Consider the following 20,949-nt stretch of genomic DNA (forward strand, 5'->3'; position numbering starts at 1 on the left):
GCCTTACCTGGGGGCCTCAAACTGCAGCCGCATCACTCCTGCAGCTGGGAGCCTGGCTGGCAGCCAGAGCTGGCTTCAGCAGGCTAGCCTCCAATTTTGGGCAGTGAGTGCTCCCACTGCATGTGCCATCCCACTTTTTTTTAGCATGGGATTTTTGAGCCCAGGATCTCCTGGGGTAAAAAAACAAAACAAAACCCTGTGCTGCAAGGTAGCAGTGTAGGGAATGCCTGCATGTGCAGTGTATGGTGCTGCAGATGGGTCTGCAGCACCACATACTGCACATCTGCACTCCTCTGCATGTGGCCTGTGAGTTCATTAGGGCCTTCAAATATTGCGCTGCCTGAGAAGTTTGAAACACAGGATCCAAATTGCAGCAATATATTGCTGAAAAGCAGACATTCCTCCCACTGAGAATCACTGTGAACTCCAATAAACCAGTCAGGCCAGGAGGGTCTGAAAGGGTAAGTCAGATCAATGTTCAGCCGGAAGAGATGGGGAAAAAAGTGAAAGGAGATTAAAGAAAACCAGCCACCTCACAATTGCAACCAGGGATCAGCTCAAGCAAAGCCCGTCAGGATTCTGGAGCAGAATTTGATAACTTTTTCTTACTTGCTTTTGTTTGCAGCCACATATAGGTAGCCATGTACGTTTGTGCATGCATACTAGGGTCCTCTACATGTGCGGGTAATGGCGATAGGATCTAACGCATGATCCTCATGACTGCGCCCCCTGCTATTGCACACGTACATGGCAGGAGGCATGACTGTGGTATTGCAAATCAGATCTCATCCCGCCTTATTGCTAGCAAGAAGCAAGTTCCCATGGCTGGGAGCAGCTGTTTCCCAGCTGCATTAGTGCATGAGGCACTCCCATGGCTAGGAACCCTATCAGCTGAAGAAGCTCCCAACGGTGAGGGCATGTGCTCCCGCACCTGGGAGTCAGCATCAACTGGCAGCTCCCAGGCTCAGGGGTGTACAGGGTCCCCACAGCTAGAAGCTCTAGTTAGCTGATAGGGATCCCAGCTGCAGGGGCACAGGCTATATGTGCAAGTAAAAGCTGGATAGAAACCAATTTTAAAAGTTATTACATATTTTCCAGCAATAACGTTAAAGCTGGTTGGACTTTTCTAGGGTGCCATAGTTCATTTGTATGTGTACCCAGTCTAAATTAATTGAGCAATTAACCAGGTAATTGCACAAAATATGTAACATGTAGAGGGGGCCCTAATGTCAGAAAGTCTTTCACTTTTAGTTTCAATTTCTCCTCCTCTTGTATATTGCTGAAATGCTTTAAGCAGCCTGACTGAGCAATATGAACCTACTTAAATTGCAAACTATACAGCTCACCTCTAATAGTAAGTAAAACCCATGTATATTAAAGAGAATTGGAGCCCTAGACACCGTTTTTGAGATTAGCCCTCCTTGAATGTGTGATCACAAAACTTGATTCACTCTCGTCATAACGCACAAGCAAATTTCACTGACAAAAATACTGAATTGGAAGATGTGAAAACAATCTGTAGTTTAAGATTCAGTGAGGGATCTTTTCCACAATGCAGAAAAAGCCCATTGGTCACTTAATAAGAGAAAAAGTCATTTTGTCCTTAACATGTATTCCCAGCTCAAAAGCTGTAATAGTAAATGATGCTATTATCACTAAGGTTATATAGCCCACGTAATATCCAGCTTGTGTGTGCTGCATATTTAGATCCAAATGCAAACGAAACCTTTTGTGAATTTTTACAGTGACGTTCCAGGGCTTATGCAGTAATTGAATACTCTAAAATTTCCATACATGTCCTTGTGGGCTAATCTGTAATAACATTAAGGGACTGTTATGATAATAATTAAATACAAGTTCTGCATACAAAATTACCATTCTGCAGCTCTCTCTCCACAAGGGAGTTTCTCTATTAATAAGACTCAAATCAAGTTTTAAAGAATGAAAAATCACAACATGTAACATGACACCATCTATATATAATGTGCACATACATTAAATATAGAAGTAGAGACCTTCAAGCATTTTTTAATTAATGGCTTTTGACCTGCACACCTTGACTGACAGTATTATCAGATATGAATATAGCAGGGTCAGGAAGGTTCACATTCTTTTGGGAAACACCCGCTGAGCACTGGGATGCTGCTGAAATAGTCCTGTTGATTCAGTACATACAACTTTCCCATCTTAGCATGGAGTTTAGAAGGTACAGCCACCAAGTCATTTTTCAACTAGGGCTAAATGTATGAAGATTTAGGCAATAAACTCCTAGAAAGATTTTTCTCTTATTGAGGTTTCAATAGATGAGGTCATAGACGAAATTAATAAACTAAACAGCAGCAAATCACGAGGACCTGATGACATTCATCCCAGGGTCCTGAAGGAGCTTGTTCAGTACATGGAGGAACATGACTTCCTGGAGAGGAATCAATATGGTTTTGTCAAAGGGAAATCATGTCTCACCAACTTCTTAAAGTTCTTTAAGAGTGTCATTCAGCAAATAGATCAGGGCAATTGAGTTGGCATAGTCTATTTGGACTTCTACAAGCGTTGGACAGAGGCTCATCAGAGGCTCTTAACTAAATTAGGTAGTCATGGAATTACAGGAAACATCCATGCCTGGATTAGAAATTGACTCCCAAGACAAAAAGCAAAAAGTGTGTACAAATGGTCAGTTTTCAGGATAGAAGAAGTAAACAGTGGGGTCCTTGAGGGATATCTGGTGGCATCAGTGCTGTCTGACATATTCATAAATGATCTGAAGAAGGGGACGAGTAGCGAGCTGGCCAATTTTGCCAATGACACAAACATTTTTGAAGTGGTAAAGACCAAGGCAGACTGTAAGGAACTACAGAAGGACCTGGCACTATTGAACAAATGGGCAACTAAATAGCAGGTGAAATTCAGTGTAGATAAGTACGAAGTGATGTGCTTGGGCTAAATAACCCAAACTATACCTACACTATGATCAGCTCTACATCAGCTGTTACCACAAAGGAAAAAAATCTGGGAGTCGTTGACAGCTCGTTAAAAACATCAGCTCAGTGCTCAACAGCTGTCAAAAAGGTAAACAAAATGTTAGGGATTATTAAAAAGGGAATTGTAAACAAAATGGAAAGTATGATTAGGCCCCTTTATCAATCCATGGTACATCTACACGTGGAATATTGTGTTCAATTCTGGTCTCCACACCTAGAGAAGGTCCAGAGAAGGGCAACAAGAATGATTACCAATATGGGTGGGCTACCCTGTGAAGAAAGACTAAAGAAGCTAGGTCTATTCATTTTGGGAAAGAGATGCTTGAGGGCAGACATAAAAAGGGTTTAATACTAAATGATGAAGAGAAAGTGGATAGGGATTTATTAGTTACTATCTCTTACAATACAAGGACTAGGGGTCACAAAATGAAAAAACTGGGTGCATCTACATATGCACTTTGCTGCAGAGCTGACTAATTAGCTCCATAGTAAAGCATCACTGTCTACATGTGTGCCAGCATTAGGACAGTAAATTAATTACCTCCACTGTAGTACTGCCCGCGACAAGAACTACCCTACACAAGAGTATTTACATACATCATGATGCATGTGTAGATAGTACTTGGGGCTGACAGGTCACGAGAGCTGCCTGCCAGCTAGCCCTACACTACAGCACCATTGTGCCCCAGCCAGTCCCTCTGCAGCACACTGAGACAAGGCAGAGCAGTCCTAGGCTGGCAGACTGACTCCTCCAGCCCCCTGCCAGCCAGGGCTCCTCTGCCCCGGCTCAACATGCTGTGATCCCAGGAGCACATGTACATGTGCTTTTAGCTGAGAGAAGTAAACTCTGGGTCTAACTGTGCCAGAGTTTATTGCTATGTCCTAATTGCATGTGTAAATGCACCCAGTAGATAGTAAGTTTAAAACTAACATTAAAGAAGTTCTTTTTCACACAGTGAGTAATTAAAGCATGGGACTCATTGCTGCCAGATGCTGCAGAAGCTGACAATTTAGCTAGATTAGAAAAGTGATTGGACAAATTCTTGGAGGAACGAGGCATTAATAACTATGAGCATGAAAGTTAGGGATACACCTTCTAAATCAGAACCTCTTAGATCATAAATGCTGTAGTCTGGAAGTGAAAAGGGAACAGTGGAAAAAAACCTGGTCATACCTAGTTCACTCTCTTTTTCAGCATCCACTTTCTGTCACTGTGTGACACAGGATACTGGGCAAGATGGACCTATGGTCTGACCTAGTAAATGGCAATTCTTATGTTCTTAGAATCATAAAATCATAGAATCACAGAAAATGAGGGAAGGGACCTGAGAAAGTCATCTAGTCCAACCCTCTGCTCAAAGCAGGACCATCCCCAACTGGATCATTCCAAACAAAGCTTTGTCTAGCCCGATCTTGAAAACCTCCAAGGATGAAGTTTCTACAACCTCTCTGGGTAACCTGTTCCAGTGTTTTAGTACTCTCCTAGTGAGAGAGTTTTTCCTAATATCTAACCTAAACATCTCTTGCTACAACTTAAAACCATTGCTCCTTGTTCTGTCATCAGCCACCACTGAGAACAGTTTATCTCCATCCTATTGGAACCACCCCTCTTTGGAACCACCATACCTCATAGTCTTCCTGCACATTGGGATGGTTTGTTCCTACACCTTCAGTAAAGTTTTTTTTAAGTACAGCTAGCTCTCCCGCACAGACTGGCCTCCCAGGGGAGTTCCCTGAGTGAATCCAAGTTTGATTTTTGAAGTCCAAGTGCACAACTACATATCACTGTACGCCATGCATGCAGCACACAGTTAGATTTTGCCACGACTTTGCTGCAGTGGCACGCTAAAACAGGAGAGCATGGTGCTACAGCAAAATAGCTGCCAATCATGTGTAGACTCATGTGATTGCCATGTCGCTATAGCACATTGTATGGCAACATAATGCATCATTACAGCGACACAGGGCAACATGTAGATATGCCCCCAGTGCTGGAAGCCCAGGCAGAAACATTGTCTGGCTGAACTGCTGCATGGAACATCTTGCAGTTAGGAGCTGGAGGCCCTTGGTCCTGGGCATGACCTAAAACTGCACCCTGTCAGGGAAGGGTGGCCTGGTGGGGCCCCTGGTGGTGGGAGAGCCCCCAGGAAATGCCAGGCCAGTTACCTTCCTGGTGAAAGGTGAGGAGGGGTGCCTTAACCCCAGCCCCCATCTTTGAGTGGGTTTTGGAGGCAGCTGGGGGAGTAGTGGGGCAAGGAATGCTCACATGTAGGCACCTGAGCCCAGCAGGGATGAGAGATCCTGGAGACCCCAGAGGGGGTAGTGTAGAGTTCTGGAGGCCAGGTATGCCCATGTGTAGGTGCCTGAGCCCAACGGGGACACCAGATCCCAGAGACCCCAGAGGGGGTAGTGTGGAGAACGTTGGGAGGCCCTGCACAGAGTAGGGCTGAAGTGTGAGTAGGCCTGAAGGACAGCCTAAGGGGCGCACTGAGTAGAGCTGAATGGGAGTAAGCTTGAGGGACAGCACAAGGGTCAGCTCCATGAGAAGTTGTGCCCAGTGAGGGGCCTGGGGCAGAATTAGCCCAGGGTTTGGCACAAGGCCAGACCATGAAGAGTAGGGGAACTACTGGAAACTGAAGGACTGCATGGTGAGACCAGTATGGGGGTAGCAAAGCCTGATGGCCCAAGAGGGGCTGCCCAAGAAAAAGCAAGGGCAGTGAAGTGTGGCTCAGTAATGGGCTGTACATCAGAGGCCCCGGTGAGAGAGGCAGAGTGGAAGAGGCCTCTTGTGAAAGAGGAGGCAGTGTGAATGTGTGTGTTTGTGGAGCCCAACTTTGGACTCAGTTTGCTCCAGTCTCTCACCCGGAGTAATATTAACCTGAATGCCATCTGCGAGGCATGGGCTATGGTGTAGGGGAGGTTCGGAGCTGCAGATAGCACCCCCTGACATCAGGGCATCTAATGGACAGTTTCCCGTATTTACCATCCATTTGTAGGGGCAGCAAAGTAGTGGCAGGCAAGACTGGGCAGATTGCCCCATAGAGACAGGTGGGTGGGCCGACATGAGATATGGACTTGAGATCATGCCCCCTGTCTCAGCAACTCCACCTGTTTTCTCCTGCCTGTCCTTCCTGAACACTTTGTACCCATCTATGACAGTGCTCTAGTTACGCGAGCTATCCCACCAAGTCTCTGTTATTCCAATCACGTCATAGTTCTGTGATTGTGCAAGGACTTCCAATTCTTTCTGGTTGTTTCCCAGACTCCATGCATTTGTGCACAGTCACCTAACATAACTAGCCAACTGCCCTACTTTTTCAGGAAAAATGAGAACGCCTCTCTTGTTGCCCCCTCTTGCTTGCGCTTTCTCCAGGTCCCCCACTTCCTCACTTACCTCAGGGCTTTGGTCTCCATCCCCCAGTGAACCTAGTTTAAAGCTCTCCTATCTAGGCTGGCAAGCCTATCTGCAGAGATGCTCTTTTGTCTCCTCGTCAGGTGGATCCCGTCTCTTCCTAGCAATCCTTCTTCTTGGAACAACATCCCATATTCAAAGAGAAACCAAAGGCTGAAAACCACTGATCTAGGCTGTCACCTTGTCAAGACAGAACTTTTATATCCACACACTTTGTCCTGTCTAGTTTAAAAGTTCAAAGCTCTGAAGTTTCCCTCACATCCCTGGGAAACTGTTCCACTGCTGAAAACCTCCCACTCCGATTTTCCTGATAATGGCCCGAGCTCAGTAAAGCTCTGAACCAAATGCTTACCTTTAAGAACATGAATAATTGTGGCCATTTGGGGATACTGTCAATACACTATCATTTCTGTTGCAGATGATGAATTATATGCACAACCCCAACCCTTAATGACTAATAAGGAGCCCCACCTTATCTGGAAGAAGCTACTGAGGAAATGAAACATACCAATATCAAGCATGGCTCCCATGTGCATGGAAGCATTCTAGAATGACTGAGTCATTGGAGGTTTATGAGGACCAGTCTTCTCCACTTCCACTGGAGAGGGCAGGATTTTAAAGGGGTTTTCAGGCTAAGACAGCTAGAGTGCTATCCTTAGGAACTGTCCCTCAAGCCTAGCCAAGGCTGAGACAATACAATCACAGAAAAGTATGTCTGGAGGGGACCCCAGGAGGTCATCTAATATACTCAATTTGCAGAGTACCAAGCATGTTAAGCATTGTCTTTGGGCATGTGCAAACAAAACAGGGGGCCCTAAATTGAAGCAGTGGGTTTTTAAAAACACCACTTCAATTTAGGGCCCTTGAAACCCCCATGCCATGCACACACCTGAATTTACCTCCTTCTCTGGCATCGGGGAGGGGAGGGCAAGCTACCAGTGGGCAGAGCAGTCTCTGGGCTGCAGGGGGGTGCTGGTGCTTCCCTCCATGGCAGCAGCAGCAGCAGGCCCCCCCCCCACCAAGGCGGTACCCACCTGCAGGCACCCAGCTTGGGTAGTCCCAGGGGGCACCACAGCCACAGAAGAAAGCACCGGGCCCCCGCACAGCTCATGTAGGCAGACAGGCTACGGGGGTGGGGGTGTAAAAAAGATCAGGCCTACCACTTTTTTTCTTCCCCTTAGGCAGAGCCTGCCTTCCCGGGCTGCTGCCAGGCTGCCTGCATGGGCTTCCTGCAGAGCCCCTGAGCTGCACAGAGCCCAGTGCTTTTGTCCGCGGCTGTAGGGCAGCAAACTAAAACTCCTCGGAGAAGTTTTAGTTTGCTGCGCCCCAAGTCATTTAAGGTGCGTTATGCCACTAAATTTGCTACAGCAGCTGGAATTACTGCACAATACGCCACCAACACATGCAAACACCAACACCATTAAAGTGGTCAAAAGCATTTAACCTGCTTTAAAGTGTTGTGCACACATGCCCCTTGTTTCATCTACACATGGCCTCAGTCAGCAATCCCTCAATCTATGGACAATCTCAACCACAGCTAATTGATCTCTACTGTGAGTCACTGTCAAGCACCAGGGCATGGGTGGTCTCACCTAGGTTAGTTACCCAAACTGTGGGTATAGTCCAGGCTGGCTCCACAGGGAGCCAGGGTCTGGAGGATGCAATGTCAGAACTGTATTTAGAAGTCAAAGCCAAAGTCAGGACAAGCTGGAGTCAGGAACCAATGCTAGAGACTGGGTAAGCTGAGCGTTAACTAGGGTCAAAAGCCAGAAATGAAGGTCACACCCAAATCACGAGCAGGGAACCAGAATCAAGGAATGCCAACAGTCTTACCAGTGTCAAAACCTGGAGTCAGAGCCAGAAGTCAAAACCAGGAAACCAGCAAGGAAGTGCAAAGAAGGTCACGAGCAAGAACTTTCTCCTTTGTGTGGACAAGGAGACTGCAGCTGGGCCTGGCTCTTAAGGACTAGAGTGGGCAGAGGTTGCTGCCTGTGGCTTTGGAGTCTGGCTGCCCTGATTGCTTCACTAAGCCCAGGTGGGACCAGGGCACTGCTCTGGCCTTTCTGCAGGTGGCATTTATCTGAGAATTACTTGCCCTGACCTTTTGATTGGGACTGGGTTCTGGCCTGGCCTCATTACAATAATCTATATTTAGCAAACCCCCCAAAAGAACACTTATCTGCCAGTTTCTTAGAAGCCAACATTATTTAAGGAAATCTTTAAGGGCGTTGCTTAATAAGAATGGGGATACTCACATATTTAATTATGTTGCTGAACAAGTCTGACATGACCACACACATTTTCTTGAATCAGGGCCATTCAGTCTAATTTTTCCCTATCTTAATTTCAACCCGTTTCCCCTAAGCATGACCCCTTTCCAAATCTTGAATAAGTCATCTCCTTCCACTATTGATATATTTGTAAATTTAAGGCTTATGGGTCCAATAATTGTAGCTGCGTATTTCTACAATGCATAGAACTATACAGGAAGGCCACGTAACAGAAGAGTATCTTTCCAGGATTTCCACAATGATTCAGAAACTGAAGAAACTCTTCTCTTGAATGCTGTAGCAGTCTTTCTATTTACAGCACCCTTTTCTGCCACTCCTTTTCCCCATTTTTCCTTTCTGTCCTTGATCTTATTCATATATTCAGGACAGAAGTATTACCATTTATTGGGAGGCTCCTTCCTGAATGACTATGAATATATGACCATATGCATTTTATCAAGAATCTACTATGCATTTAGGTATATGTGCCACTTATAGACAGAGCTATTCATGCACAAGGAGGCAAATACATTAGCTGAACAAACCACTTGTACATTCAGAGCATTGTCTGTCTGGAATTATGTTATTGTTATTTCAAGACAATGCTTACTGTTATTTATTAGTTAATATTTTAATTATATGAATTGATTAGGAACATATCACCAGGGGTCCTAACTAATTAGAAGTTAAAGAAGAACTATGGATATGAGATGCTGAATAGACTCTAGAAAGTGACACATTTAGGGAAGACCAAAAGAAATTTTCATTGCTGGTTTACCCAGGATCTTCTAAAGGCCTGTGTCACATTAACCAAGAAAGCAATATATAGCAAGCAATTAAGTTAACCTAGAAAATGTTTTTTGGAAGGATCTCATGAAATTATCATTCAGCATCAGCCTGACATACAAGAGAAGAGATTAACAAGTTTATTATAAATTCTTCAGTATTCTTTCCCCTTCATAAAGCTGAAATTTGCAGAGTACCAAGCATGTTGATGGCACTTAGGAAGTAAGTCATAATAAAATATATAGAGCCTTAATTCCTTTTTATAATATGGCTGGTCAGTAATTTCAGTAACCAACTTGCTTCTCTTTTTTGCCACTTTTCAAAACTAGATTTGGATGTTATAAATGTTCTTGGCTGGTTTCTTTATAAGTATTTTTCTATCAGCTATAAGTATGATACCTATTTATCTTCTGGCTGCAAGCAGAGCTGAAATGATCTGGCAGTGCCACAAGGCAGACAGTTATTTCATGCCCTGTTAATCCCTAATGTGGTAACTACAATATCATTCCAACTTTAGAAGTATCTTTTTTATATGTTGCCTAAATGTCCAAGTAAAGAACATCACTTCCAATTATAATGAGATCTGAAACATAAAACTGCAACTTCATTCCTGAAATATCAAAAGGTGTTGTGTGTTAATCTAGTAGTTAATCAAGAACTTCAGAAATATTTATTTCTCTCTGAATAACACTTAGAGGTCAAGAAAATGAAGACAGAGTCTCTACATGGTTCAGAATTCAGATCGATAATGACCTAGTGGATGGTGAGAAGACATCATTGTACCACAGGTTAGTTGGGCAGTGATCCAGGATGTTTACAGTGGCTGGGCCAGGCAATATGGGTCTGGGATTGTCCCAGAAGCAAGGAGTTTCCTAGAGCCATTACAAGATACAAACCACATCCCTTTAAGCACTCCCTGCAAAGGATTTGCAAATGATTCTACAAACCAGTGGGCGGGGCCAACTTTTCCAACCACAGGAAGAGTGTAGCTCAGTCTGCTATAAGAGAAAGTGGAGGAGAAGCATGGGATTCAAATGAGTAGCAATGGTCTTCACTTTTCCAACTTCATTTGACTACACCAGTAATTCTTTGTCAGGGTGTTGTGTCACTCTGGAGTGCCTCAAGATCTTTTTAAGGGTGCCACACATCATTAGCACTATTAAGTGTGCAAACACCTGCAAATGATTCATAAGATAAACTCAGAGATTTCAAACAGGAACCCTAAGTATCACAACCATGTCTGACCTGCTGTGGTCTTTTTTTAGTTCTTTGCAATAGAAGAATTACTCTATTTTTCCATAGTCAAAAAATGAGAGAAAGCTAAAAGCTCTGAGAGCTGGCATTTTTCAAGGGGTACCTTGAATCTAATAAGGTTGAGAACCACAGGACTACACCTTTGATTACTCATTCCTGAAAGTACTAGAAAGAAAAGGAATGGCAGCCTCAAAGACTCACACAGCTGAGGTCATTTAATGGCATACCTGTAAACTAGACCACTCAATCTAGGGTGAGCACCAGACAAGAGGTATTGGAAAGGGTGTCAATCAGCAGAATTGAACACTGTAATGACAGCAAGGAGAATGTGAGCTCCACAAGACAGTCACGCTTTGGCTGTCTTTCATTAGGAAGGAATCAGCTACATGGAAAGAAAAAGAAAGGGAGGGAGCACAGAAAGAAAATGGGTGAGCAGGATAGGAAAGGAGAGAAAGAACTAAGAGGAGCAGGTGAGTAAACTGAGGTGCAGTAAATGTGAGGAATGGGTCAGAGGAGAGCTGGAGCAAACAACTACTCAGCAAGGGTCTGAAAAAGCTCTCAGAATGGCCAGTCATCCCTGCCCACCCACCAGCTGGACTCTCCTGCTGGCTTCTCTCTGCAGAGTCCTCTCAGGCTACATGGCACAGGGAGTGATGGGAACCACTTGTGCACACTAGTGGGAAAGTGGACAATTCCAGATACAGGGGTGCACAGGTGCAGAGGAGGGGAAGAGAGGTGTCCATGGCTGGGCTCCCATTTAACTCCCTCTCTCCCCAAAGCAAAATTCCTGCTTTGGCTGCTTCAGCAGCTGCTCCTGCTGGCTGGAATCTATTTCAGAAAGATTTTTTTAGCGGCTTCCTTTTTCTTAGGTGTTGCTGGGGAGGTGGTGCTTGCTTTGGTTTTTCTTTTTCCTTTGCACAGCTCTATAAGCTTTAGATTTCCTTGTCTAAAAGACATCTGCAGTGGTTGCTACATCAATGATATTTTGTCAGCCAAAAAAAGTCATATGTTACATCGGTATTGACTTCTTGGGCAGGATCTAAGTCTTATTGTCCCTAAAAGCTGTTCTTCAGTTCAATTCAAAATTGCTGCTGCAGTGCCTTACCTATTAGCCTTTACGGTTAATTTTCCTGATACCTGGTTTGTTTTGTGCTTGATTTTTGGTCTGGACGCACATAAATCATGGCATCTTGCAGCATCAAATCCGAATCCGAATAGAATAGGGCCCACTTCGCACACCCGTAGCAATCACGAATTCAAATGGTCTTATATGCCCCACAATTCATTCTGCAAAGCAGTATCAAACGTGGAAGGATATCTATGAACAGGACGTCATCTGGAATTAGTGTGCAGTACTAGACACCAAAATTCAAGAGAACTGAAACTGAAATAAGTGCAGTGAAGGGTTACAAGGATCATCAGGAGAAAAAAGAGCCTACCTTGCAAGATGAGGTAAGAAGAGCTTTGTCTGCTTAGACTACCAAAATAGGGCTATGGAAGGGCGATGGGGTTATGCAAAAATGATAGGGAATAGACTGGAGGCAGGAGGCAGGGTGGAGCTGCCACCTCCAATCTTGGACTCCATTCTACGTCAGGGGCTCAGCCTCCAGTTTGTTCTTTTCTCTTCTTGCAGTCCCGCTCCTGCCCCCCCACCCCCCAGTGACTTCGTGCTTTTTTCTGAGGCCCTCACTTTTTTGCCAAGACTGCCTGAAATTGCAGCTTCAGTGAAAATTGCAAACTTGCAATTTCAATAGATCCCTATCTATAAGCGTATCAGCAGGGTAAGCCCAAGAGAAAGAGAAAAGAAAAAGGGAAGCCTTTGTATAAAAACAAATGTATATGATAAGTTGAGTCTAGAAATTAGAAGGTTTCTAGGCATCAGTGAAGCAAGGCTCAGGAATAGCCTTTCAATAAGAGCATCAGAGGCAAGAAATCTGACCAGCCTGAAGATGCAGATTGAAAAACTGATGACAGGGTTCAAGTGATGAGGTTGCCTCCAGTAACAGGATATTGCCCCTTCCATGCCTATGTGTTTATTTCCACACATCCCATTAGGTGGTCATTACTAGAATAGGTCTCATGCCTAAACTGAAGTGGGAGGGGACAGTGAGCTAGTTTGGGCTGCAGTGTCATCCTCAGGCTGCAGATACTCAGCTGTGCTGCTCTGTATTATCTGACTCAGATGATACAATCTTTTGGCTTGCTCAAATTCTGGCCTAGACTGGAGTCTGGATGAGAGCAAGATGGCTGAGGCCTAATCTGGATAAAACAATGTTGGTGCTAGTCAGGGACCCCAAATCATCCAATTTAAGGATGCAAGTATTCTCAATGACACTGATTGCCATGTGCATATATTTAATATCAGACACATTTAATAGCTTTTGTGAAGAGGCACTTCACCAGGTGTGGTGTGTGGGATTATGATTTGATGCTTCCAGGGGCCAACATAGCTGACTGGTCAACATCCTTTTTTCACCTACTTAATGGCAAAAAAGACAGTAATCATTCTTTGTCATAGTCCTCTTGGTTTTGACACCTCTGGACAGACTCCCTGGAACACCCTCATTGGAATTACACCTGCCCCCACTTAGCATAGAAAGCTGCTAAGCTCATTTAAAGGTATACAGTGCAAGAAACACATTACATCTATGCTCCACAGACTGCACTGATTTCCAGATTATTTCCAAATGGTGCCCTGAGAGTGGTTTCTAGTCTATAAAGCCACACCTGGTTGGGATTCTGTGAGGACCTTACCTGACAGTTAAAAGCTGAGCTGTTTGACCTGACAGTCTATAGATCTGTATATCTGTGGCTAAAGTATTCTCAGCAGAAAGCACCTGACTTCCATGCTTTGGTCCAAAAGAACCTGATCAGAGGATGCTGTACAACTTGCATCTCCACCTAGTCTTCTCTTGAATAAAGAGGGACTCAGTTTTTTGAGGGGCACAGGAATCTTTATTACTCTCATGGCTAGTGTTAATGCAGAATTACAGCTGTTGCATATGCTTGGAGATGCTGGACTCAATTGACCCACCGTTAATCACCGCTATCAACTACAGAAGGAGTTATGCCCAAGTCACTGAAGGCAGGTTCAGGCCTCTTAGAATCAATACATCATATAAACAAGAAAAAAAAAATCAATCGAGTTTACCTAAATATATTTCTGAAACTTGAAAGGCCTCCTTCAGGAATACTATTCCTAGAAGGATACATACACATGCATGCACAAACACACACTTATCAATTCACTGGTCACTTGTCCCAGAGTCTTCCTTGAAGGCTGCCTTCATAAATCAATTACACATTTTTTTTCTCTCACTATGGCCCAAAGCACAGAGTAAAGAGACAGTACAGGTACTAAATTTAATGTACCATAACGTGTAGTCGCACCCAGTGAGAACATAGATTCATAGATGTTGGGGTCGGAAGGGACCTCAATAGATTATCAAGTCCGACCCCCTGCATAGGCAGGAAAGTATGCGGGGTTCAACATCACTGTTGAGGTAAATGGGGGAATCTTTTAATAGGCAGAATTAGGGAAAAGTCATATTTAACTAAATGTACCTTCTCCACAGTTCTCTACACCTCTCATGCATATTAATGCACAGGAATTGCTTTCCCAGGCACAAGATACAGGAAGGGGAAGCACAATCAAACACTCACACGGTACAAAGAAAATATGCATGTTCCAGAAGGAAATTTATAAGCATCAGGTGAAGTCATTAGCATCAGACCTCCTTTGAATAGTGTAGCAACCACCACAGTGCTGAAACGTACTTTTAGAACACACCTTGAATTAGGGGCTCATCCAGCACAAGAGCCCTATGCTACTTTTGCCTCCTCTGGGAGCAAGATCAGGTGCTTAATAAGCACATGCAAGGTAGTGCAACTTATAGTGCCCCTCCTGAAATTCTGACTGACAAGCACCAAATACTATGTACATATTAATCATATACATGTGAAATACTGAGGCTTACACATTTCTCAAAAAGAAGATTTGCAAACGCTTAGCAACCTGTGCTGGAAATGTTTGTTTGTTTTTGTTGGTGTTTGCTGTAGATAGAACAGCAAGTACCCAGCTGAAAGATATTTCCCAACACTTCAATATGTTCAACAATACAGTCTTTTAACTTCATGACAATTTGAGATCAGCAGTACAATGTGGAGGTGGAGCTACCTTCAGATTTTACCAAAAACTGTAATGGAGATGTTTTTAGGGTAAGAAAATAGCAAATATAAAGACTGTTTTCAAAGCACTGATAGAATTACATGAACAAATGATTCATGGAAGCACTCCTCTTTGTCTCCTTCCACTCAAGAGCAAATCCTTTGTTCTCCTACCTCTACTCCCTGAACCTTCAGTTTCATGTGATCTTCTCTAGTGGTTTTTCCATCTTTCCTCTTTTTCCAGCAATATCCATCTTTCCTGTATTTCACCTTCTTCCTATTATACAGGATCATAGATCCATTCTGTGGTCTGAAAACAAGAAACAGTTGAATTACATACAGAAACAGACTAGATACATTTATGAAAAAGTCTCTATAGAAGACCAGTATTCCATGTGTATTATAACATAATTTTTCACCTTTTGTTGCTCACTGGATAAAGCTATGTTTTATAGTCTGCAAAAATTTACTTGTGGATTTTTGAACCTAATAAATTAAATGTGTCAATGACAGGTATAAAAAAGATCCTGTTAGTAAAATATCCACTGTCTGACCATGATATATTACTTTTGGGCTGAGCTTTACAATAAAAAATAGAAGAGAAAAAAAGGCAAAGAAAAAAGGATGCTTATCATTTTACAATGCAGAGTCCCACATCTACTTTAAAAGGGATTTCTATTATTCTTTTAGCGTATCAACCAGGATTAGGCAATAAGTAGGTTTAATGTAGCAGTTGAAATGTTAGCAAAAAATAAACAGAAAAGGCATTAATTTATCCCAAAATACAAGGTATTCTGTTCCATGAACACAGATCTACTTTAGACGTAAAAGAACCTTTTCTCCTTTTTATCCATCTTCTTGACTTAAAAGCCACCGGTATACACTTCCCACTTAGGAACTGTCTATAAAGTGTTGGAATATCAGTATAGCCATTTTTCCATTTACAATAGTTAACGTATTTTTGGAACACCACAATATATCACTGAAATGTTTTACCATATGCTAAACCAATATAGCAGAAATGCCATTTTTGTGTAACATAAAAAAAGAATTCACTAAAAAGATACCATGCATCACATGCAGACAGCAGTACTGTAGATGGCTACAAAATTTTACAGTAGTACATTAGTCACAGTAATTTGGCTTTGGAACACCAAAACCAGAAAGAAATACAACATTAGCAGCAGCCATAAACAACTTTCATAGAAAAGCTTTGGCTGCCAGCATTTGATAAAGTAAAATTTCTGAATTTATAAAAACAAAACAAATTAACAGAAAGAACCCTTTGAGGAGAAAAAATGCACCATATACTTCCCAACAAATTCTATAGACCTTAATTTTTATACATTATCTGCTGGCTACCTGATTTTTCAGGAACAACAAGAAATTATTTGGGATTCCCGAATACTGTTGATATTTTTAATGCCAGCAGAGAGTTTCAATCTAGCTCCTAGCCAAGACAAGAAACCTCTTTAAACAAATAGACCAAATTAAGTGATTTGTTTTTAAACAATACAGGTTTGTGGTTTTAAAACTATGCCAGAGGTGTAAAAAGCAGATCTTGAACCAGCTGGAAAAGCATCAATTTTTCTCCTGCTTTATCCTTTAAACCCAATCCATTCCAATAGAACAAGCACAAGATCATCATTTCATTCAGATTTCCACACTCTGTTTTCTATAAAAATAGAGGGTGGCAGTATTTGAAGGTAATTACACAGTAATATTACACAGTAAAAAGCAGTTATAAATAGCATTAATTATATAAGAATTTACCCTTAACTCTGGTAAGTGAGCAGTTAAACTCATATTATCATTGGCTACAATATGCTCTTGACAGGTTTCTACTGAACTATGTTAAAATAACCTAGACTCAGCCCTTTCCACATTCCAGTGGTCTGGAGGCAGAACCACATTGGCTACAGGCAGTGATCTTAGCTGATCTTATTGTGGACAGTAAACTGGCAGCAGTGCTTCCATCATCCAGGGCACTGGAAGCAGAGAAACTCCTGACAGTTGAGCCACATCCACACTGGCTCCATGCTGCTGGTGCACTGGCAGTGGCTGCAGCCCCCGTACCATAAACCATACCTATGCTAATGTGCTTGCCTTTTCTCTATCAAAACAAAAGCATAAGCAATGAGAAAAGAATGACACAAAACAATGCACCTGTTCTGTTTTTGCCCAGGGTCCTTGTCCAGATGTAGATATAAAGGGCGCTTGTACATGTGACAGGGGTTTAATCCCCAAAGTTGCATTCTATGCCCCCTAAATTGAAACAGTGGGTTCTTAATTGAAACCCATTTCCATGTTTCTATCATGTTACAGCGAGGTGCTCAATCCTTTTTTCTTCTTGTTGTTGGAGCCTGCCCGCAGCTGGGGCGTGAGCTGCTGAGAGGCCAAGTAGCCCCTAAGTTGTGGGGGGCCCTGGTCCTTCCCTCTGTGGCAGTAGCAGTCCCCCAGGGCCACCTGGGCAGGCTGCCAGTGGGCCAAGTGCTACTCCAGCCAGCTTGGGGTTGGAGAAAAGTTGGATCAGGCCAGGTGCTGCCTTTGAGCCGGGGCAGCACCCAGCCCACTAGCAGCCCAGGGGAATGCTGCCACCATGGAGGGAAGGCCCAGGGCCTCCCACAGCTCAGGGGCCACTCAGCCCGCTGGCTGTGGGAGAGGTGGACAGGCTCCGCCAAAACAAACAAACAAAAAAGGATCAGGCCTGTTGCCACTTTTGCCTTCAGTAGGCACCTACTGAAGGCAGAGGCAGCAAGGGGCCCAATCCTTTTTTTCTGCAGAGCCTGCCCACCTCTCCCAGAGCCGAGGGGTGAATTGACAACTGCAATGCATCACTGCAAACTAAACTACATCCAGATGTCCTTTGTGGGCCATGTGGGGTGGGGAGCAGCAGGGTGGGAGTACCCCAAAGGTGTACGTAAACAGACCGCAGGTCCAGCCCCAGAAGTGACTGAAGTGGGCCTGGCAGGGATCCAGGTGGCCAGTGTAGGGCCACATCAGCCACAGCAGAAGTGGGTAGGTGAGGTCCTCAAGGAGGAGGGATGGGATGTGCATAGCACTCAGCTGCAAGTCCAGCAATCCCAGCATGAAGCAGCCTCTCTCCACCAGGCCCAGCAGACTGAAGTTCCAGAAGATGTGGGCATCATGGACACTGCCTGCCCAGCCAAGCACTCACTTGTGTGAAGGCCTCATGGTGGTCCATGATGGCCTGGAGCACCATGGACTGAAATCCCCTGCAGCTGTAGTAGGGCCGGTCCCTGTGGTGTGGGCAGGTGACAGGGATGTAGGTCCTGTTCAGGGCCCTTACGCCCTGGGGTAACCCCAAGGCACAGAGCCCTGCCACTACCATCAGGAGGTCATGCACATGGAGTACGGTGTCTGCCAGAATGTCCTGGAGGGTGCTGCACACCTCCATGATGGCCTCCCCAGTGGTGGCATTGCTCACACCAAACAGGTGGCTAATATACTGCAGGCTGGTTGGCCTGGCCAGCTTGAGCATGGTGAGGGCCAGGTGGGTGTCTGTGGGAAGAGGTGTGCTGGACAATGTGCCACCACCAGTCCTACCTGGCATGGAGGGCCCAGATGCAGCAGGGCTGGAGGCCCAGGAGGGCAACAGTGGTCCTGACAGTGGCATCCAGAAACCCCTCTTCAGTATCCCTGCTTGTGGGAGCTGCATGGCAGTGACCCTGGGATGGCGTGCTGCAGCCAGGCAGGCGGTCACTGCATGGGGGAGAGCTGGCTGGGACCAGATAGCTGTGGACCAGGCAGCCGTTTGCATAGCAGGCCAGCAGGGCCGGAACAGCTGCCAGAAGGGGCCCAGGGCACTGGTCATTGTTGCTAGGGACAGGGGCTGGAGCAGCCATAGCACAGGGAGGCAGAGTGGGCAAGGAGAGAACTTCCAAGTGCTGTCCCTGCACTGGACATGATGGTCCTGGCAAGGGAAGTTGCTGGCCAAAGATCAGCAAGCAGAACTGCCTTTTGAAGATGGCTGCTGGTTGCTGGCAGCTGGAGCCTTGAGCTCTCCCTGGTGCTGGTGGCAGTAGGGACCTGTTGCAGGGCTCCAGGAAGTTTAGGGGAGAAAGACCAGGAAGCCCTATACTCCATCCACATCTACATTTTGGGATGGTACCAAGACTTGTGATAAGAACACCTGGTTCCAGTCATTAGTGGAAATTAATTAGGACATGGATCCTTTGTATCTGGGATACAAACATATTGGACACATCTACACAAGACACTACATTGCTGTAGAAATGCACTACGCAGCATAGCGTAGGAGGGCACAAACTGTGACACTGCAGCTACATCGCTGTAGCAACGCACTCCCTCATTGTAGCATGTTGCTATAGCAATGCAGCAGCTAAAAATAACCATGCAGTCTTGGGGCAGTCGCTGATTTTGATAGTCATTTATCAAGGTGGTTTGATGCCTGTAGAAAACAGCTGCTTCTCAGATAGCTTCGTAAGAATGAGGTGCAATTTTAACCTGATATAAATTGTTTCTATATTTTTCTCTGTTGTAAAAAAAATGGAAAAGGTAGGTCTCCTGTGCTTATCTCTTGTACACACAGACACATCCAGGAATAATAAATTGATGGTTACAGCAAGGCTGAACAGATCAAGATCTGATAGAAATCCTCAGAATGCACACCTGGTACATTCCCCAATCTCATCTAAAGGTTTTGCCTGTAAACTTTCATTCAAGGATTTCACTCATCAATTTTTTTTTTTAAACAGGATATTCAACACTGGGGAGGGAGAAAGTAACATATCTAAACTAACATTTTTCCAGGATCATAGTTTCTTATTGGTCTACTCCAGCTTGTGTTTATAGGAAGCTTGTGAGGAAAGCAAACTAAGTGCTGCATTTTGTCAGATATTAAACCAATTGCTTTTCTTCACAGTAAATTCCACCTGGAACTATAGCAATAAGTAGTATTACAGTCTTAACACCAATTTATTTTATTTGATTAGCGTCTAGGTTGCAGTTCTACAGCCGTGTCCTTTTCATATACATAAGGTTACAATGAAAATCTTTTTAATATTGCTATACAATAGAGAGAAAAAGAATCTGCCAGTGCCATGAGGCCTCCTTCCTCTTGCAGTATTATATTCACAGTACAAATACGTGCACAGAAATATGAAACGAGACCTAGGGACACAGGGGCAAGCTAATTAAAATAATAGAAATGTATTTAACACCTTGGAATATAACAAATACAACACATTTCTAGTACTAAAAACTGATAAGAAGTGAGCAACACATTTCTGATGATAATTTTTCAATTCTGTATTTGCAAAAATTCACATATTCAAAAAAGACATTTTCATTTTAAGTACTTGTGTGCATGATGTGACAAATTGTCATCAACAGAAATGGCCACAAGTTACTCCTGTTTAATACTTATCTGTTATTGTATTCTAATATACAGAAATGCCATTTAACCAGAAACATCTAATTGTGGTAAATGCTGGGTCTTGAGGGAGAAGTGCATGACTGGTTTTTCAATGGCAATCACCTGGATCTTAGCAGAGGAGAAACCTGTGTCCAGTGGCAAAGAGATCCAAGACAACCGAGTTACGCTTCCACTGAAGCCTTCATCCGCCTTCACAGCCATTGAGAAGTATGCTTTTTTTATCCACCCGCTCTGCCATTGAAAACTTTATGTTATGTTGGACTGCTCTTTGTCCAGTACCTTGCCTTTGACCTTATCACTGTGGCGGGTCAGTAGGGGGTGCTCCTGCACTGAGCCACCCACCTCACTGCACCTGACCACCTTCCAGGCTCCGAGTGCCTCCCTGGGGGTGCCTCATGTCTGGCTGACCTGCTTCCTGGAGCACACCCGCTTGCCTGGAGGTAACACTATCACCACCCAGGGTCTGGACTGATCCTGACTCTGTGCCCCCTAGGAAACACAGGCCTAGTAGCCCTTGAGGGTACTCAACCCACTTCAAGAACTTGAGATGCTTCCCTCAGTCTGAAGCACAAATACTGGTCTCCCTTAGTCAGCCGAACCAAGGGGATCCCAAGGCATAATCTAGACCCGCTCCCAATAAGTCTCTCACACTAGGTACACAGG

The 20,949-nt window shown here is 44.2% G+C and overlaps 1 protein-coding gene across 1 annotated transcript in view; it reads right to left on the reverse strand.

Annotated features, from left to right (window-relative positions):
• CAMTA1 (calmodulin binding transcription activator 1) overlaps window positions 1-20,949 on the reverse strand; it is a 1,745,066-nt gene that overhangs the window by 1,038,920 nt on the left and 685,197 nt on the right. Inside the window, exon 4 of the mRNA XM_019511533.1 lies at window positions 15,042-15,177. Coding sequence (XP_019367078.1) covers window positions 15,042-15,177 — 136 coding nt within the window. The remainder of the gene's footprint in view (window positions 1-15,041; window positions 15,178-20,949) is intronic.

Source organism: Gavialis gangeticus, unplaced genomic scaffold, assembly GCF_001723915.1.
Source record: "Gavialis gangeticus isolate Ggan-Ray unplaced genomic scaffold, GavGan_comp1, whole genome shotgun sequence".
In the NCBI taxonomy this organism is placed as follows: Eukaryota; Metazoa; Chordata; order Crocodylia; family Gavialidae; genus Gavialis; species Gavialis gangeticus.